The sequence below is a fragment of the Eimeria maxima genome, genomic scaffold, assembly GCF_000499605.1.
Source record: "Eimeria maxima Weybridge genomic scaffold, Emw_scaff38, whole genome shotgun sequence".
NCBI lineage: Eukaryota > Apicomplexa > Conoidasida > Eucoccidiorida > Eimeriidae > Eimeria > Eimeria maxima.
The window spans coordinates 19,451-37,384 of NW_013566465.1; the positions used below are offsets into that span (position 1 = coordinate 19,451).

The window sequence follows — 17,934 nt, forward strand, 5'->3', positions numbered from 1 at the left end:
CTATAATACACCAACACTTTCATTTTCGATGCAGCCGATGATAGTCAACATCGGAACATCATTGCTAGAGCCAGAAAAGAGGCTGGTAGTTGGCAACTAGCGCCATGAGTCCACAACATGATCTTTCCGTAAACACTTTGTACACGCCCAACAACTATGAATAAACGCACAGGTAACAATATACGAAAAACAAAGACCCGCAATCCCCCTTAACCCGGCCAGTCGTTCTGAGAGGGTTGGCGCCGTCTGAGAGGTGACAGAGCCCCCAACCAAAGGAGTTTGCCAAGCTTTCGGAAGGGCCCGTCGGGCTTCGTTCCCCCTTGCTAATGATGTTTCGGTGCATGCCTGTTTGCCTTGTGGTTAGATTTACGGAAAGAAGCAGTACAGCAGATGACGCAGCTCAATGCGGGCGTCCCTTGTTCCTCCTTTCCTCAAGAGCTTCAGTCCCTGTGCCCGCGAAGCCTGGGAACATGAGCGACAACAGTTGCACTTGATCACTACTGTTGGAAGCTTTTGATTACGCTGCAAGCTACGATCTTCATAAGCCTATTTGAAAGTCTCCGGCTTAGGGGGGGCTTTGTTGTAGACATACGGGTACTTATGCGTCCAATATATGCAAATCTAGAAGCAGATCCCAGCTTGCATGTGGCGTTGTAGCAGATAGAGAGCGTCTGGGACATTTGCTGTGAACAACGTGATAACGTCATTTTCTTCCTCATAATTGCCACGCGGAATCAAGTAAATCACTATGTGTTTTTGTGCGCTTCAATTCAGCCATGGTGTAGTGCTGGTCGTGGATCTTACCTGACGACTACTATGACCTGCAAAGGAACCACCTACATACGCTGAGAGCTTCTTACGTGTAATTGGTCCCCCTCAAACATTTTATGCATGCTGGTTACACCGGGTTGCACACCTAGAGCTGCGGGAGAGGGGGCGGCCTGCCATGAGTTGCGACGCACCTTGCTACAACTCAAGTTGCAGGGCAGCCCCACATCCAAGCAAAAGAAAACTTAGCTGGGAGCATGAGCACTGTAGAGCATTGTTGAGGAGTTCTGTTTGCGTACCGTTAGTCCATTAGGACAGGGCAAGGGGTCATTTGCCATCCTTATTCAGACTTGCAGACATCGCATAGGCTATGCTACAAATGGTATTTGCATACGCCCATGATTAAAAGCAGTGGAACCGAACAGCGTTGACGCGCATCCACTCATGGCAATTTATAGAGAAAATTCCTAGTTTCTAATTGAGTGATCAATTACTGTTGTTAGTTGGCCAGAAACTGATCCTTCTGGTACGAAAGGAACCACGGACGCCCACATGTGTCCCAGACCATGGGAGAAGCTAGGGTCGTTTGATAAGCGTGTCAAGGCAGAGAAGGCACACCACAGGTTTATGTGAACTTAAGTTAATGACCCCTATTATTTGGAATTCTAGAGTCGTCTGAAACGAAAGAAATCTCTGGCAGCCCGCAGATCGCTCGGTCGATCGTAAGCGCCGAGTTGCTGTTCGGCCGGGATGACCCGTGGGGCTGCTGGCGCGAGAAGTCGTCACTTGCCAGTGCATCAGCGTCTTTTCTTTGATGACAAATAAAATAATGAATCATTTTAGTCGCTTTTAGAGCTGAATGACCTCGATGCAGTTCTTGCGTCGCTCCTGGCTAGTCTGCCACTGCCGACAGGCCGCCGCCTCCCAGCCAGCAGACAGTGACAACTGCGATGAAGCCGGAGCCTCTTAGTCATTTAAAGTGGCGATATCTAACATTTTACTACTTTGAACCTCATGCTCGTATGTCTTGTCCAGCAACGGCGTTGCAAGCGGCCGTCGGCCTCACCAGCGTCTCCACCCTCTGACATTGAAAGTCCCATCGCCTCTACCTGCAGAAAACCCTTTTGGCTCCCCACGAAAGCGACAGCATATGCGATGAGTGTTTGAGTGTTGAAAACTTTGGGAACTCTTTAAACTGGGCTTGAGGACCCTCTTCTGTAGCTCACGAGGCGAACTGCGCCGTCGCCGACGCGCTGGCAAATGTGTCTGCTGCCCTCCAGAGGCAGTTTTCAGAACGTTCAGAACTTCACAAAGTGTTATCGAACAGCTGTATTTTGATAGCTGCTCTCTAGCAGAAGAGGGGCCGGTACTTGGTAGCACACAGCCTTTATATGACTTCCCAGACTGCGCTCACGCCGTTTCGCCCTCTCCGCTTTGAAAGCCTATCCATACATTTCCCTTATAGCTACAGGGACCAGAAGATTTGCAAACTTGACTGCAGGACATTTCGGCTAGAGAACCCACGGGAGCTGGATAGGGGAGGGGTTTTTTCGGACGCAATCGGTCAAAGAGCCTCTGCGTCGTAGCCTCTAGACTATCAAAAGAGGAATCAGAATACATATTTATGTTGATTTCCCGGAAATCTTCTTCAGGTTAAACACCACTGACAGACAAGCGCAGTTAAATATCTTTTGGCCACACCAGAGGGTCTGGATTCATTGGCTGCACGCTTGCATCGTATAATGAACGGTCCTGACGGATTTATTGCCGCCTCTGCGGCGACAGTAGCTCGAGAAAATGCTTCGTGGCTGATGCGAAGTGCCCGTGGGGCTGCTACTGCAGGGACGGGCGTACATCCCGCTTGCCAGCTGCAACTTTCCAGCGACAATAAGACGGAGTCTTCGAGGACGCACGCGGACGCTGGCGACGCTCATAGATACATTCACGGCAACCGCCAGGCTCCTACGGTCCCTCAACCCGCGGACAAAGGTGCACTTTTGCAAGACCTCAGCATCGCTCTCTTCTCCAAATTGGCGGAGTCGTTGCCGAAGGACAAAGGGCCCCTCAGCTTTTTGAGCTGGGAAGACGGGAGCTGGTACTGCGGACATGTGAGGGAGGGGAGTCTCGACGGTTTGGGGGTGTACAGGTATACTGACAACTCGGTGTACTGCGGACAATGGGCTCGTGATCGTCTTCACGGCTTGGGCGTCTTCATAACTCCCAGCGGATTTGTATATAGAGGTGGCTTTGAGGAGGACAAGCAAAACGGGCCCGGTGAGTATTACACCTTTGTTCTACCCTTATGCAGTTGGCGTGCCGGTCAGCTGCCCCTGCGAGACTCTTTGTGAGGTTATGAGGGCGACTTTCTCCCGCCAAAATGAGTGACTTCCAACCGACACGCTGTGCTTTGGGGGGCTTTGCTTTCGTGCAGGCATTTTTGTGGTGCCGCAGGGCCCAACATTCTTTGGGCACTTCCGTGACGGTCGTTTGCACGGCTTTTCGTGCTGTGTATGTCCAGCTGGAGCTAGTAGGCCGCTGCTGGGAGAGTGGAGAGACGGGGAGTTCTTAAGGGCTTTGCCGGTGCAAGCCCGCATAGCTGACTTCTACTCTAGGGCTGCAGACTCCCTAGACCTTCTGCATTGCCCATGGGCCCCTGTGCCAATTCCCCTGCCAGACGCCTTCATTTTCGGCATTTCTAACGAAGATATACCCCAGACTCACGCCCCTCATCGGAGAGAACACCAGCTTTGCGGTGCTTCGGTGCTGGAAGCCCTCCGCGTAGAGCTCCCCAGGAGTTTGTTGCAACTCGCTGCAGCCGAAGGTGACTGCCATCCTGCGCACCCCCCCCAAACAAAGCTTTGCAATGGACGGCTTTCAGGCTGTACGAAGCCTATGGTGAGAAAGCGGAAGGCCAGCACGTTAAAGGCGCAAAGCAAAGAGGCAGCCCCAACAAGCACCCGGAACAAGGGGTTTGGCGGCGATGCCTGCGCCGCGAACGGAGGGACATCCGCTCCTCCTAGAGCAACGACTACAAAGGCGCAGCTGTTGAGGTGGGAAAGTGAGGCTCGAAAGCTGCCTCGTATTCCACACCTGAACTACAACCGCGTGCTCGGTCGGTGGTACGCTCGGGTTCGAGACCCGGCCAGCGGTCGCCGTATCTGGAAGGGCTACACGTGTGCAGTTCACGGCTTCTTCGAGGCCCGGGATATGGCGATTGACCGGTTAAGGCAATTTAGCCAGCTGGTCTCGCCCCTCCCAGGTGCAACCCCAGAAGATTCTGCAGCAGTGGAAGAAGGCCACGACCCCTCGGCCGTAGCAGCTTCTCCTGACCAGCATCTCCAGCAAGACCAAGAGCAGGAGGTGTGCTATGAAGGAACGCAGCGCTCCAACGCATCTGTAGAGATATGTGCTATCTCCGACGCACCCACAGTAAAAGTAGGACGGCCTTCGGAAGAAGCCTTCACACAAGAAGCCGCTCGTCCTGCAGCCGCAGCGTCAGCAGCTGTGTCCGCTGCTTGCGATTCTGAAAAAGTACCGACTCAAGACGTGGTGACTCCTTCTACAACGGGAACCCAAGAAGGAGGAGACATTTCAGTAGATGAGAAGATTTCCCCAGGGAACGGGAGTCAGGGAAATCTAAGCACTGGGCTTTTCACTGGCAAGGCAATCGCTCCAGCTGCGATTGAGGCCCCGTGCGGTACCAACAGTGAGGACACACAAGAGCCCCTTGAATGTGTTTCGAAACTTTGCAAGAATGCGAAGGAGCAATTGCCCGTCTTCCCGTCTGCCGGACCGCCCTGCGGGGCAGAGGCATCAGGAAGCTCTTGCTTACAGCAGGAAAAAGGTTTTGTACAGGACGAAGAAAGCATTTCGTGCAGCAGGTTGACAACAGCAGACTGTAGTGATTCTGCACTTAGTCGCTGCACCCCCACATATTATGAAAGCGCCTGAGGGTATTGAACTTTCACCACACCTTGGTACCTGGGTGCCTTCTTTGTCATGATTTCGCCTTAGCCTGATAAGGCTACGGTTGTGTGGGAGACACGCCTAAATGGTTGCGTTCCTGCCCTTTAGGTGCTCAATCTTCTCCTTGTCTGTCTGACTGTATGCTGCTTTTTATGTATTTTAGTGTAGTATCTTGCCGAGGGTTGTGTCTCATCTGCTCTTTAATTCATTTATACCCGTAAACTCATTTTAAACGCTTTTAATGATGTAGAGAATACATTCAGGACGGTAACGCAGGCCGCCGGTTCAGCAGTGCCTCATGCCTAGGGATTATACCCTCGGATAATCCCTTAAGCGTGCTCTGGAGGGGCCTTAGAGACCGGCACTAATGTAGCAACAGGCGCCTAAAGATGATATACTAACTGACCCAACAAGCCCAAAGCAAATGCAGTGAATTGGCTCAGCTTGCCCCCACTTGCAGCTAAGCAGAATGTACTTCAGTTGACAACAGAAAAGATACAGAGGACCGAGCACGGCAAGGAAGAACATGCTGCCAGCAGTAGGGAAAGCGATAGTAAATGTTAACTTGCAGATTTGACTTAATATCTTATTTATAGGCCTGTACAATAAATTCACCAGTTTTCCATTTTTCGTCTCTAGCGTGTTCATTAGCATAAAAATCATTCGGTGCAGAATCAGCGGGATCTGGAAGCAGTGACCGTAGTTGCTGCAGCACCTCTTGTTGCTTGCTGCACTCCTCTACCACGGGGCCACCAAGCACGTGTGCACAGCTGCCAGCTCTGTGGCTGCAGTGCCATAAAACGCTGCCTCTATCTGCCCTTATTCCTCGAGCGTCTCCCATTTTGGTTACCCCAAAAGCTTCCTTCACTGAAAAACTCTCAAGCAAAACTGACTGCTGCCATCCCACGGTGCATGATATAGTGTGCGTGAGGCTCCACACAGCTTGAAGACCTGCTGGCACCTGTCCGAACGCACAAGCTGCAGCTGCACAATGGGCGCGCTGCATAACTGCGCATTTCTACCGCTAACGGAGCAGGAGCATCTGCCTGTCCCTAAGGTCACAAGACGTTTCTCCCGCCATTCGTTCTGCAGCTCGTGGCTCACAAACAGCAAGGCGAGCATGATGAGCAGCAGTTTCAGAAAAAAAAAACATTGACTCCTTCGTTGAAGACCTCCCTTTCCTACGCAGGTAGGACGCTGCTTTACGGGAAGTCCTCAACTCCGCTTTTCGGTCCCAGAGTTGTTATGGTTGCTGTTCCTGCTCATAGCGTGGCTGCTGGCCCTCCTGGCGCTCTGATTGCTGCTCTTGCTTCGGCTGTGCGTCGAGGCCCAGGAAATGTTGAGGCGTCTGGTGAGTCATTCGTTCTTGAGCCAGGTGCAGAAGGGGTTCTGAGCTTTTCGTGGAGGGTGGCGCTTCTTTTGTTGCCTTGGCAGGTTCTAGTACTGGCTTTCTTGGGTGCACAAATAGCGTTGGAGGCGGTACGAGCATCCAGGGGTTTCTCTTTATCATTACCATATGTGCGAAGAACATATCTGCAACAAACAACGGACGGAGAAAGAGGATTAGCGTGAGGATTTCCACTTAAAGGGCATTAGTTTGTGAAAAACATATGGCAGTTAGGCGAAGGCCAAAAGAACTGTAGTGCATTCGCTACTGTAGCCCACCTTCAACCCACTCGCCCAAGCTACTTCCTAATAGAGGCGTTAACAGCACCAGAGCCAGTAGCAGCAGCGCAGCGGCACTCTTCATGCCGTGTTGATTATGAGCTTTATTAAGCTGTGGGTCATCGAGGGGTCGCATTTGCAAAAAGGAGTTGCTTGGTGTTGCTGTTGCGTCTGGCTGTTTCACCACGGGATCGTGGAGGGTTCCACCAGCGAGGTTTTCAGCAGACGGTGTTGGTGCCTGAAGGACCTGAATCAAATGCCTACTTCGGTGCTGCCACCGACGATGCTGGCTTGAGGAAAACAACTTGCCATCTTGCTGTCGCTGCTGGTTGTGGTTTTGCAGAAAGCTCCGTGCCAAAGGAATGACCTCCCCATCAGACAGCTGTTGTTCGTGAACAGGGACAAAGGAAGCCGCAAATTCTTTCACGGGCCGGTGCTGAGTAGGAAGCAGCAACCGAGAAATTTCATCAAACGCAGAGGCACCATGGAATGCTGCCCTGGAATCAGATGCCACTGCATAGAGACCCAAGGCCAATGCAATACAGAGCGCACCCAAGCTTCCTAAGAAGAAAGGACCCCTCAACCATAGGGCAACTAGCCACGCTCCTTCAGAAGATGCCTTCTGTTGATAGTTTGTATTGACTTTACTGTCAGTCAGTGTAGTTTCGTGATCGTTTGCGGCTGGCCTTGGAGCTGCCGGGATCGGGCTTCCCACAGTCCTTCGCTGTTGTGCAATAGCTGGCCCCTGTAGGCGAGGGGACAGCTTTTCTCGATACAGCTGGACAAAGGCAGCAACAGATGGCGGGCTGCGCGGCTTACAGGGGGAAAGAGACAAAGGCCTACCCTGTACAGCATCGCGTGCCAAGTCATCCAAACTGCAAAGGTGTGGGTTCGGGGGACAGAATATGTGGTAGCCCCCCCGCGAAACAACCTGCAGCAATTCGATGTAGTGGCACAGCAGCAAGACAGCAGCAAGGGCCGCTGCTAATATGAGAGGCGACAACCACCAGAGGTGGCTTAAGCCGACGAAGGCGAAATAGCTCTTAGGTAAGGTGCCTTCCGCAAGGGCAGATACCAGCTTCTGGGACCCCACAATAAACACCAGAAAGGATGAAGCACAGACGGCCCAGAACCCGCCTAGAGGTACGGGCTGCACCAGCAAATGAAGCAGTACCACGCAGGTGCAAGCAATGGCAGACTCAAAATTCAGGGGAGCTGTTTGAAGGCCGAAACACTTGAGAAGCGACGCAGAGATAGCGCAAGCGCAAGAAGAGTACACAAGGGACTTGATGTGGAAGCCCGCAAAAAGCAGTGCATTACCCACGTGGGCCTTCACGCTCGTCTGCGGCACGCACATACACACATATTGCTGACGTTAAAACCGGACGTCACTGGAGTTCAGTGTGTATGTACATCCTGTACTCTGTACATCAATATGGGAATGTATGCATGCAGATTTAAATCGCATCTGCGCAGATATGTGCATTTCGTGTATAATGTAGCTTCTATACAGAGTACACACTGTAATATATTGTGCACACAGACGTCTTTACTTGGCTGAGGTTATCTACACTGGTACAACAAGGTTGGCTGGTGTCTAGCGTGTGAATGTGCCAAGTAGATGTAGCTCACAACCCACGCGACTGCAACCGCAGCGAGCGAGAAGAAGAGGCAACTTCCGGAAAAGGTGGAGAGCAGTATACAGCCTGCGAATTTGAGGTTTCGGCTTCTTTCTGTAGAATCCGCCCACGGTGCGGCTATGAAGCAAAAGAGGGCAGCAACCAGCTGTCCTGTAAGCGCCAAACAGCCCGAATACCTCACGGTCCTCCTTAAAGTCCTAATTGACCAGTACTTGAGTTCCAGCTGGTACAGGTTGTCGTATTCTCGGGAAGCTTCGATGGAGGGTCCATCCTCTTTGTCCTTTAGAAGTGCAGCCGGGTCTTCCATCTTCGGGTCGTTAAGAGTCCGTTACTGTCCACCTCTCCTACAGCCATGCCTCTCCAACCCAGACAGAGCTTAGTCAAACAGAATATGTTTAAACTGCGGTCCAACTGAGTCCCCCTCGAGCGCAGTTGGTCATCGGAGACACCATGGACGGGGGGCCTTCGAGCCTCCGGCCTCAGACAAATCCCGCCACCGGCTCAACTCCGGTTACTTTGCAGAACCACACGACAGATGGACAGACACTTTAGAATAAAATAAGGGATTCCATTGCAAGCTGAACAGGCACCCTCTATGAAATTTTGGAAGGTGGGCCTCGTGGGCTCCACTGCCCCAAATACGGAGGGTAACCGGGGCGTTGCAACTGTCTTTTAACTTTCATGAGTCATTTACATCTAAATCCTTATTGCAGTAGTCGAGAGAATGTCAAACTAAGGTTTGCTCGGGACCCCGGCAACTCACGAGCCCGCAAGGCTGTCGGGGGACTCCTTCGCCTTGATTGGCTGGCTGCAATGGGGCCGAAGACGAGAGGCCTGTTCACCACGTGCATAATTAAATACTATCCTGTTTTAAATCAGCTGACAAGAAAAGGATTAAGACATAATCCTAACAGCAATTCCTGCGATCTCCACTGCTCATTCAACGGACCGCCTACTGGTCCATCATCCCGGCAGGCAGGGTTTGTCAGCGGCGCGGCTATCTGTATCACACTTCGACTGACTAGATGCACAACTTAACTGTTTTCCTGCTGACAAACTCACTTCTTAGGCAGCATTCTCTGCCCCGGTGTAGCGGTGAGCCATCCAGTTGTCCCTATCACCTGCTGAGCTGTGTCTAAGAGCGTGTGGCCCGTGCTGCATACTGCTTGCGGCGTATGAGCACTGGCTTCATTGTAGTCAGCAATGCCTCGGAATATACCACTCCCTTCTGCCAACTGGCGTTGGACTACAATCAACTGACTGCCTTAAAAACCACCTTCCACTTCTGCCATCTCTACCTACCTCACAACCGTGACCTGTGTAACTGTGCACCTGCGACTAAAGCCTATGAGCCTAATGCCAGAGGTCATCCCAAATTTAATCACTTGTGAGTCTTGGATAGCCCCGTGGGCGTTCAGAGGCGCGGGGATTCGGCCCTCCCTTGCATACAGTGGTCCGCCAGGAATCCCAATAGATATGCCTATTAAGGGCCTTATGACGGCACGGATAAACACGTAAAAACCAACTAAAACTCATTATCCGTCTTCTGGAGTAACCCGCCTCCAGCGGCCAGCAAAGTCAAGCTTTAGGAGCTGAGAGCAGCAAACACCAAACAAGCTCCCCATCAACACTTTCAGTCATGTATCCCTTGGTCTGGCTTCTTTTCCCCTGAAGCAGCTGGAGAGTGCAAGTTCAGCATCTACCTTCACCACTGTTCCTAAGTAAGATCCTTTGAAAACCAGTAGTTTCCTTAGGAGAAATTGGGGGTTTTGGGCGATGAACCCAGCTACAAGCAAAGAGATAATTCGGAAGCAAAAACTAGAATCAATTACCATTTGTTTCCTAAAGTACAGTGCGTCTCCGTCCGAAGCAACTGGCGAACAACCTTCAGCCAGTTGAGTGGCCAGCATGCAGCACAGAACACCCGTGTCCCTGGGGTCGTTATCTGTGGTGACGGTCGGCTGAAGGTTCGGCACAGTTCCGCATACACAACAAAAGTGCGACCACCAAGCCTTCCTTTCTTCCTGTGTTTGTAGTTTCTGCATAAATGGGGATTCAACCTACAGGGGGGATGACGCACCTCTGACGCAAAGTTGGTTCGGTACAAACTGGAGAATCTCAGGCCTGCATCGCACAAGAATGCCGCTCGCAAATTGAGCACTTGGTGCGTTACCAAAAACATTGGAACACTGGGCCGCTGGCGGACAGACAGTCCGTGGCTGCATGACGTAAGCCAAGGCCTAGACTCCCGGCCTGAGGTGCACTTTCTCACCGTGCACCTCAGCAAGTTGCTTCAGCAGGGGAAGAATATTTTGTATGGGTATCGATCCCGACTCTCCGAAAGGGTCATACCACCTCAACAAAAACAGCACTGCGCTTGGTCCCTTACTGCAGCACAGCACATCTCTGGGACCCACGCTCAATCAGTCCAAGTCCCGGCAACAGCTCTGTTAGCTCATTAACTTATGGACAAAGCTACAAGTCCACATCACACCAAATTCTGTCGCAGTCGTGCTCCCACACATTGTATCAAGGACGAGAGCCGAGAAATGCATGCGGTTTTTCATTAATGGGATGACAGTTATGTGGGCCTCCAGTACCCGCCGTGTCTCCATGGATGCCTGACCCAAAAAAGCGGCACAAGAGTCAAGATACTGATGGAACGGAGGCCCCTTCATGTTTTAGAGATCCCAGATGGATACAACAAAGCCACCTCAATCCCATTTAGCCAGAAGCATCCAAAATCAGATCCCCAAACTCCCCAACAAAGCTGCATTGGCTCACCAGCAGTTGCTCACTCTCTTCAGCAGAGAGAGAAGGACTGAGCATCTTCGAAGCCAATTCGACAGGAAGGCTTGTCAGCTTTGGCCTCTTCCGCCTATGCAGCAAACATCAAACCTATGGCTAGCTGCTCAATGGGCAAGACTCAGGATGTTACAGGCCATCCTGCAACGGATTCGCAAAACATCGGCTCCACTACTGCAAGGTGCACATACCTGCTGGTGGTCAGTGGGGTCTTGTTTATCTGCAAAACCACACATTCAGCAGCGAGAGCATGCTACAGGCAACAGTTCGACGCCGCTTATGCCGTGCAGTCTGCCTGCTGAGATCAGGAGGCCTTGATGGCCCTCAATTGTCTGCTTCTGAAGCTGTTAAGGATGAGCGGCTTAAGTTGCCGCTGCAGCCGCGGCGACTTAGCACTGTTATCCAGTGGCAAGCTGACTTAATAACTCTCAGGGGCTGCTGGGAAGATATTTCACCTCGAGTGCTCGCAGGTAAATGTCTACGAGGTTCGCAGTCAACGCTTCGTTGTGCAGAATGAGCTTCTGCTCCCCCCTAACAAGACATAGACAGGTATTGGTGAGATGTGCAAGTAGCAGCAGAGCAGCTGCAGCAGCTGCAACTAAAAGCATGACTATTCTCTGCTCCTGCTTTATGCTCAGTTGCAAAATGCAAACCATGTGGCGGCAAACTCATATGTTAGCCCTACGAGTTGACGGTCATTCCCTCTATCTTGAAAGCTTGAAAGCCCGACTTTTCCCAGCGCTGTATGACGCTGTCTATCAGCTCCTCCTCTGCAGATACACCACACATACCATAGAAAAATTGCCCTTGATGCCGTCGCTGATAATGTCGGTGTTTCGGCTGCTACGGCTCTTGCTTCCGGGTAGGACGGAGCTCTTCAGTGGTGTGCCAAAGCCTAGCTTGACGCTACGAATGTTACAAGGTCAATGAGCCATCCGACCTGCTGAGGTCATCTCTCTGGCAGTGTCTCCGCACTGCCCATAGCGCCTGTTGATCTTCGAGACCTGTAGAGAGAATCAAACGAAAGAGAGTCGGCTAGGTCCCTCACCGTGCGTTGGGCAACTACAAGGGCCGCTTCAGAGCAGTTTCAATCTATACTATAAGCTGGCTTACCGCTCTGTTGAGTACAGGGGCAGGAAGCGGGGACCCTTCGAGGTTGTGGGGTGAAATTTGCCCCTTGAAAGGGGCAGGTCCCTTTGCTGCAGCTCCCGCCTCTTCCTCACCCTCGCTGAAATCCCCGTCGCTCCAGTCGCTCTCGCTTAGCTCCCCAACATCTTGCAATCCCCCAGAATGTTGTGCGGGTGTTTCCTGCACTTGCTGCTTTCCAGGTATCATGGCCACTGGTAACGAGGGCTGCTGATCTTGCACTTCTTCGTCGGAATCCTCTGGTATGCTATTCAATCCTGACTTCCACGCATTCTGCCGAAGCTCCAGATGCACCGAGTTTCTGTAGCGATGTCTTCGCTGTCTTTCCTGTTGCCCTTGCTGAACCTCCTCATCCGAGGTGTCTGTGGTGGAACCGTCCGATGGAGAAGGCTCTCGATGAAGCTGCATCTGCAAGGAATTCCTGTGCCGTCTCTGCTGCTGCTGCTGTACGTGCTGATTCTGTGTCGGTTCCAGTGGTTCTACGTCAGAGCCACCTGTGAGGGAGCGTTCGCGTTGTTTTTGTAGCTTCACCGAGTTCCTGTATCGCTGCTGCCGCTGCCGCTGCTGCTGCTGCTGTGGCCTCTGCTGTTGTTCCTGTGTGTGGAGTTCCCGTCGCTCGAGTTTTTTCCTGGAGGAGCCCTTCTTTTTGTGTCTGTGTCGTGGCACCTGCTCCCCTTGGCCACTGGACCTCAACGAAATTTCCCCCGCCTCGACCTCCTTGTAGTCGACCCACCAAAAGGTGCGGGGGCCCTCCGCTTCTCTGCAAACAAAACATAAGCACAGGCAACCACTATTTGCAGCCGAAGGTGGTCATGCTTAAAGGGGCAGCAAACTGCAGTGCCAAGATCAAATATGCGCGTTCACGGGCCCCTAAACCTTTGCAAGCCTCTGTTCTCCCCCTAAGAGTCCTTAAATGCAATAAGCAGCCTTGAGAGGCACTGGATAGGCGTTTTCCTGGTTACCCCGTGCGGAGACGCACGGCATGGGGAGTTCTGACAGGGAGAGCGGCCGCTGATAGCGAGGGGAAGGGAAAGGACAGCCAGGAACTCCGGGGTTGTCTAACGCAGCTGGTGTGCCTTTCCTCGGTTTCATATCTCCTGCTTCACAGCAGCACAAGTGGATGTCCCTGTCGTACGCCACTCACACTGAAAGTGAAACAGCTGAGTGAGAGGCGCAGCGTGAAAACACCACGGTGGAAGCTAATCAGAGATGCGTAAGCGACCATCGGGGAGCAAAGCAACAAACGAGGCGAGGAAAGTATGCTAAGCATGCTTGCATGCCGAGATGTTAACATTGAGACTCAGGCACACTGACATTTGGCTTGTATGTGTACCCGAGCGCCGGGGTCAACATCTCTGCATGCTTGCCCTTTGGTATTTGAGTTTTGCTTGTCTAAGGGCGACTTAGGTATACTAGGGAGGCAAGAGGTGCAGGAAAGGAAAGTGGGGTAAAACAGGGCAGGATGCAGGATAGCTAATAGAGGATCGCCGTGCTCTCGTATTTTCGCCCACCTGCAGTGTGCGTTGGTTGGGGAAACAGCCCCAGTAGCGCTGCCAACCCCATCGCATGCTTGAACATGTTGAATGCGCTTTATATATCTGACTTTCTGCGTCGTGGGAGCTGAAACAGTCGACGGGTCACGGACTTCCTAGGCTGCCCGTATGATGGGGGCCTTGGCCTTCCGCGACCTGTGGAGGATTTGGGGGACCCAAGACCTTCGATGTAGTGCCTATTTAAGGCATCCAGGGCTCTGTTGGGATATAAAGACACTACTCTGGAAAAACGGAGGCGACAGTTGTGCTGGCGCTGGAGCCCACGGGGTCGCAACCGGCAGGGAGGGCCGGGGAGTACTATGTGGGCTTCATGCGTTTGTCTTCCTCACTTTTTAAACTTGGAGAAGTTCAATGTAAACTCTAAATTGAGAGTACAAATATACGTGCCCACAGACTGGACAGAAAGAGCTCAACAGGCCTCACCCAACAGGAGCGGGTCCACTGGGGCCGGGGCGATCGGTCCCGTGCATGTGTGGACAGCAGGGGAAGGTCCTCACTTTCTGGTCTCTAGTTGATCTAAATGGATACAAAATGATTTTTCATTTTGTTAAATTTCTCTCAGATCTACAGATCTCGAGACAAACGTCGGGAGTAACCCCAGTCTTGGAGGTTCCTCACCGCGGCGTTCTGCAGCTGAAATGGCCATGCTCATGGTCATTGTTATCCCGGACTTTTGTGAGGCCCTTACACTTCTCATGTATGCATTAAGCCTTAAAGCATACCTTGGAATATTTTTGAGCTTCATGTATGGGCTAGGGGAGTGTCGCTTCCAGCCTGATCGCTCGGATCTGTCGGCCCGCGGAGCCGTAGTCTGTCTCGAGTGAGTGCCCAGTAAAATAAATCATGATAGCAAGAGGATAACAACACACAGAGTTTTTGCATAGTGTGCCCATAAGCACTAAAAGAGGCAGCTTGTGCTCTTTTGAACTGAATGGAGTGCCATGGTTTGTCCGGGAGTGTGCAAACCAGGGGCGTTGATAATCAAAGTGTCAAGAACTAACCAAACAACACTCGTTAGCGAGTGATGCAACTGCCTGCCCTCCACTCACCTTCTGAGCCCAAGTAAACGGTGCAGAGGACATGTTAGGCTCCCATTTAAGTGATACGCTGCGATCGTGGCATGCTTGCTGGACCTTATTGGGTCAGTTTGTCCCTGAAGCCTCAGGAGGTTCAGTCTTAGTGCCTCCTTTTGCTTGAACTTTTCTCTCCTCCATGTTGGTCCCCCCTTGAAACCCCGGGATGTCTGTAAGCTTGGAGGGGGGTCACACTAAAATACCCCCAAATGACCGCAGATGCCGCCAAAGAGTCGCTTGTAGGTGTGTTGCAACGAAGGCATCAGATGCAGTTTTTCCGGGTAGCTACACACTAGATGAGGGTGAAGGGTATGCAGTTGTACATCAAATGGCAAGCTAAACCCCTGCAGAGGCTAGCGAGTTGGAGCCTTGCGTGTGTCAGCGTGCTTTCACAGACGACAACTTTTACGTGGATGCGTAAAGTGCTAGCCGCACCGCTCAGTGGGGCTGAGAAAGTGACTATAGAGCAGGTAGTCTGCATCGCCTGGCTCTTCTTTTACAGAGCCTCTAGTCCGCCGTTAAACAGAAACCCGAAGCCGCATGTTGCATGGTGTGAAAAAACAAATTTCAAATCCTTGTCTTTGAAACTCCAAGGGCAGCTGGAGGACACCTACGACTTGCCCCGTCGTTTAAATATTGGGTTGTCAGTGTGATTTTATAAAGAAGGTTAAGAAGGGGAACGGCGACATCCCCTTGCACTTTCTGGTCTGACAGAAAGAAATTAACTCCGTCGGCAAAGAAGGCTAAGAAGGGGCACGGAGACATTCCCATGCAGTTTCTGGTCTGACAAAAAGAAATAGCACCGTCGCTAAAGAAGGTTAAGAAGGGGCACAGAGACATCCCCATGCAGTTTCTGGTCTGACAAAAAGAAATTAACTCCGTCGGAAACGCGAAACGCGCTGGTGATGCCTTGCTGTAGGACAACCTAAGGAAAGACAGCGTGCGGGGGAGGTGGCACGAGAATTTTGGCGGGCTCTACGGAGGGAGGGGGCAAGGGCGGTGGGAGAGGGAGAGGAGCGAGAGAGGCGTCGAAGGCAGGTTCAGTAGTGTATGTTTCAACAACGGCCTGCGGGTGGGCGTGTGTAGTGGCGGCCTGGTGGATGGCCTCGCAGACAGCTTTGTCACGTTTTTTTTGCCGCCGTTTTCTTTTGCACGAGTCCAGCTTATGGCCGAAGGCGCGACCAAACATGACGACGGTGGCGAACAGACACAGCACAGTCTGAGCAGCGGCTAGCTGCACGAGGCTGGCCAGGCCTCCCTTGCGGCCCAATGCACGAGCCCACTGCTTAATATTCACCAGCCGCCGCAATTGAGCGACCAGGGGAGTTACCGTATGCGCCCTGTTGCTGTAATTGATGATGTATGCCTCATGGGCAGCAGACCAAACTAAAAGTGCCACGAAGGCCGAAGCCCCAAACAGCCCCATAAGCACCACCACGCGCCAGCGCCCAAAACACCCAAAATTCAAAGTCAACAAGCAGGCGAAAGACAAAAAGCCAGATGGCACTCCAAAAACAGGAGGCGCCATACTTCCAACTGCAGCCTGCATCAACAGGAAGCTCACCGCCCAAGACAGAATTAAAGCAAAGGATGTCCTGAAACATGCACACAAACCATAAGCCGAAAATTGTGGACCCAGTGACCGTGCAGTCAAACTGAAGACAGTGCTGCACAAATGGATTATATCACACCCACTTCTGGCTGCGTGCTTATTCCGATATGTGTATGGCTTTAGAGTTAAACAGAGTTGGCAGGAGGTGAGGGAACTTCCGCCTGTGCATCGAATACGCGGTGAAGATTTCGAGTGTAACTTGAGCACTATGTGGGGAGTACTGGGTGGGATATGTTGGGGTGTCCGTACACCGTGGCTCCGACCGCAGTGTCATGGCAAGTGGCTCTGGAAGCTCGAGCACTCGCCCCCGTAGCTGCAGCCAGCATAACGCCAGCAGCTCGGATCATGCCTTCGTGTGTCTTGACAAAGAGCAGAGTCCCGTAGTTGAAAGGAGCGAGGAAGGCAATTACGGTCGCTCCTGTCCAGCCAGACTGAGCCACTGCGTATCCGGCCAGCCAAGTGGCACAGGTTGCAGCTGTTAAGAAGCAGATGATGGCCTGCACGATGCTCAAGCCTCGCACGGCACGAGCCCATTTGCAGCAACCTAACAGGACAGCGACTACTGTTGCTCCTGTTGTAAGCAAACAGAATATGAGCACCAACGCCGCCCACGCATAAGCCAGGCACCACGCGTAAGTTTTTGGGTCTCTCTGCATCAGGTACGGGTATATGGCCGGCAACTCAGGGTCGACCAAACTGGGCGTCAGCCAGTGGAGGCGCTTGCCGTTGCTAGCAGCAGCCAGCAGTAGCAAGCCTGCCCCCAGTTGCAGGCCCAACGATGCAGACACCAACCCCAGAGGCGGGAGACAGGGCAGCAGGCGGCAAGACCACTGCCTGTTGGAGCTCTCCGTTGAAAGCTCTGAATCTACAGAATACAAAGGATACGCTACCGAGAAGGCGCAGGGGTCAAGTACCTCGTCGGGGTCTGCATAGGTCACCCCAACGTCCTCCCTCAACGTCACATCGGGGGGAGCGATCATGGGGCTTTACGGTAGAGGCTTGCCGCGTTGCATGCCGATTTCAGCGGTCGCTGCGCGCCTCCTCCAGCCACATCTCCTGCCCAGCAGACGCTCAGCTGACAGGAAAGGCAACAGCTGCAGGCTCCACATGCCGCCCGGCACTGGGAGAAAATCGCCGCTGTCCCTACTGGCCTGACTGGCTTCACATCTTTCCGTTGCTGAGGATAAGACACAGTTTGTTCTTTGCTGGTGCGTATTTACGTTGGTGTACAGGCACCTCGGTTGCTCAACGTTGGCGCAAGAGCTCAGTTACTTGTTCTTTTCTGCAGCGTTTTGGTACCTCTCGAGTACACAGAAATGGGGGGCTGTGCCGCACGCACACTCCGTGCTTCTGGTTAAGGTCTCTCTATTTTCAGCTTGTCTTTTGCCTAGGATAACTGTCTGTCTCTCTGAGCCACGTTTTTCATCTGTCTCCTGTTGTGCTTAGCTGTCTCGTGTGGACCGGGCTTTGCATGCGGGGGAGGCTGAGCCCGCACAGCCAACAACAGCTAGGAACCTGCAGAAGGCTTGAAACAGGCTAAATTCCGTTTCGTCTCATAACTATTACCTCTTTTGGAGGTGGAGGTAAAGACCAGAGACACCCCAGTTGCCATGCTGGGATCGGGCTGCATGCGCGATGGCTGCCTTTTGAAATGGGGGCCCTCGGAACTGCGAATAACTGATCTGCATTGAAAATGAAATCCTGTG

General features: G+C 52.4%; 4 protein-coding genes across 4 annotated transcripts; 1 reads left to right on the top strand and 3 right to left on the bottom strand.

Moving 5' to 3' along the window:
* Window positions 1–2,510: 2,510 nt before the first annotated feature.
* On the top strand, window positions 2,511–4,719 carry EMWEY_00006540 (hypothetical protein, conserved; the record flags this gene model as incomplete). The annotated part of the gene is made up of 2 exons (XM_013481665.1): window positions 2,511–3,042; window positions 3,200–4,719. 2 exons carry the CDS (start codon window positions 2,511–2,513, stop codon window positions 4,717–4,719), a joined length of 2,052 nt encoding a protein of 683 aa, XP_013337119.1.
* Window positions 4,720–5,977: 1,258 nt separating this feature from the next.
* EMWEY_00006550 (hypothetical protein, conserved) lies at window positions 5,978–8,346 on the bottom strand (the record flags this gene model as incomplete). The annotated part of the gene is made up of 3 exons (XM_013481666.1): window positions 5,978–6,267; window positions 6,400–7,741; window positions 8,221–8,346. The coding sequence occupies 3 exons, from the start codon at window positions 8,344–8,346 to the stop codon at window positions 5,978–5,980; spliced, it is 1,758 nt and encodes a 585-aa protein (XP_013337120.1).
* A 2,926-nt stretch (window positions 8,347–11,272) lies between these two features.
* Window positions 11,273–14,195, bottom strand: EMWEY_00006560 (hypothetical protein, conserved; the record flags this gene model as incomplete). The annotated part of the gene is made up of 6 exons (XM_013481667.1): window positions 11,273–11,375; window positions 11,530–11,614; window positions 11,785–11,848; window positions 11,958–12,750; window positions 13,502–13,610; window positions 14,162–14,195. 6 exons carry the CDS (start codon window positions 14,193–14,195, stop codon window positions 11,273–11,275), a joined length of 1,188 nt encoding a protein of 395 aa, XP_013337121.1.
* A 1,346-nt stretch (window positions 14,196–15,541) lies between these two features.
* On the bottom strand, window positions 15,542–17,208 carry EMWEY_00006570 (hypothetical protein, conserved; the record flags this gene model as incomplete). Its single annotated transcript, XM_013481668.1, has 2 exons — window positions 15,542–16,211; window positions 16,478–17,208. The coding sequence occupies 2 exons, from the start codon at window positions 17,206–17,208 to the stop codon at window positions 15,542–15,544; spliced, it is 1,401 nt and encodes a 466-aa protein (XP_013337122.1).
* Window positions 17,209–17,934: the final 726 nt, after the last annotated feature.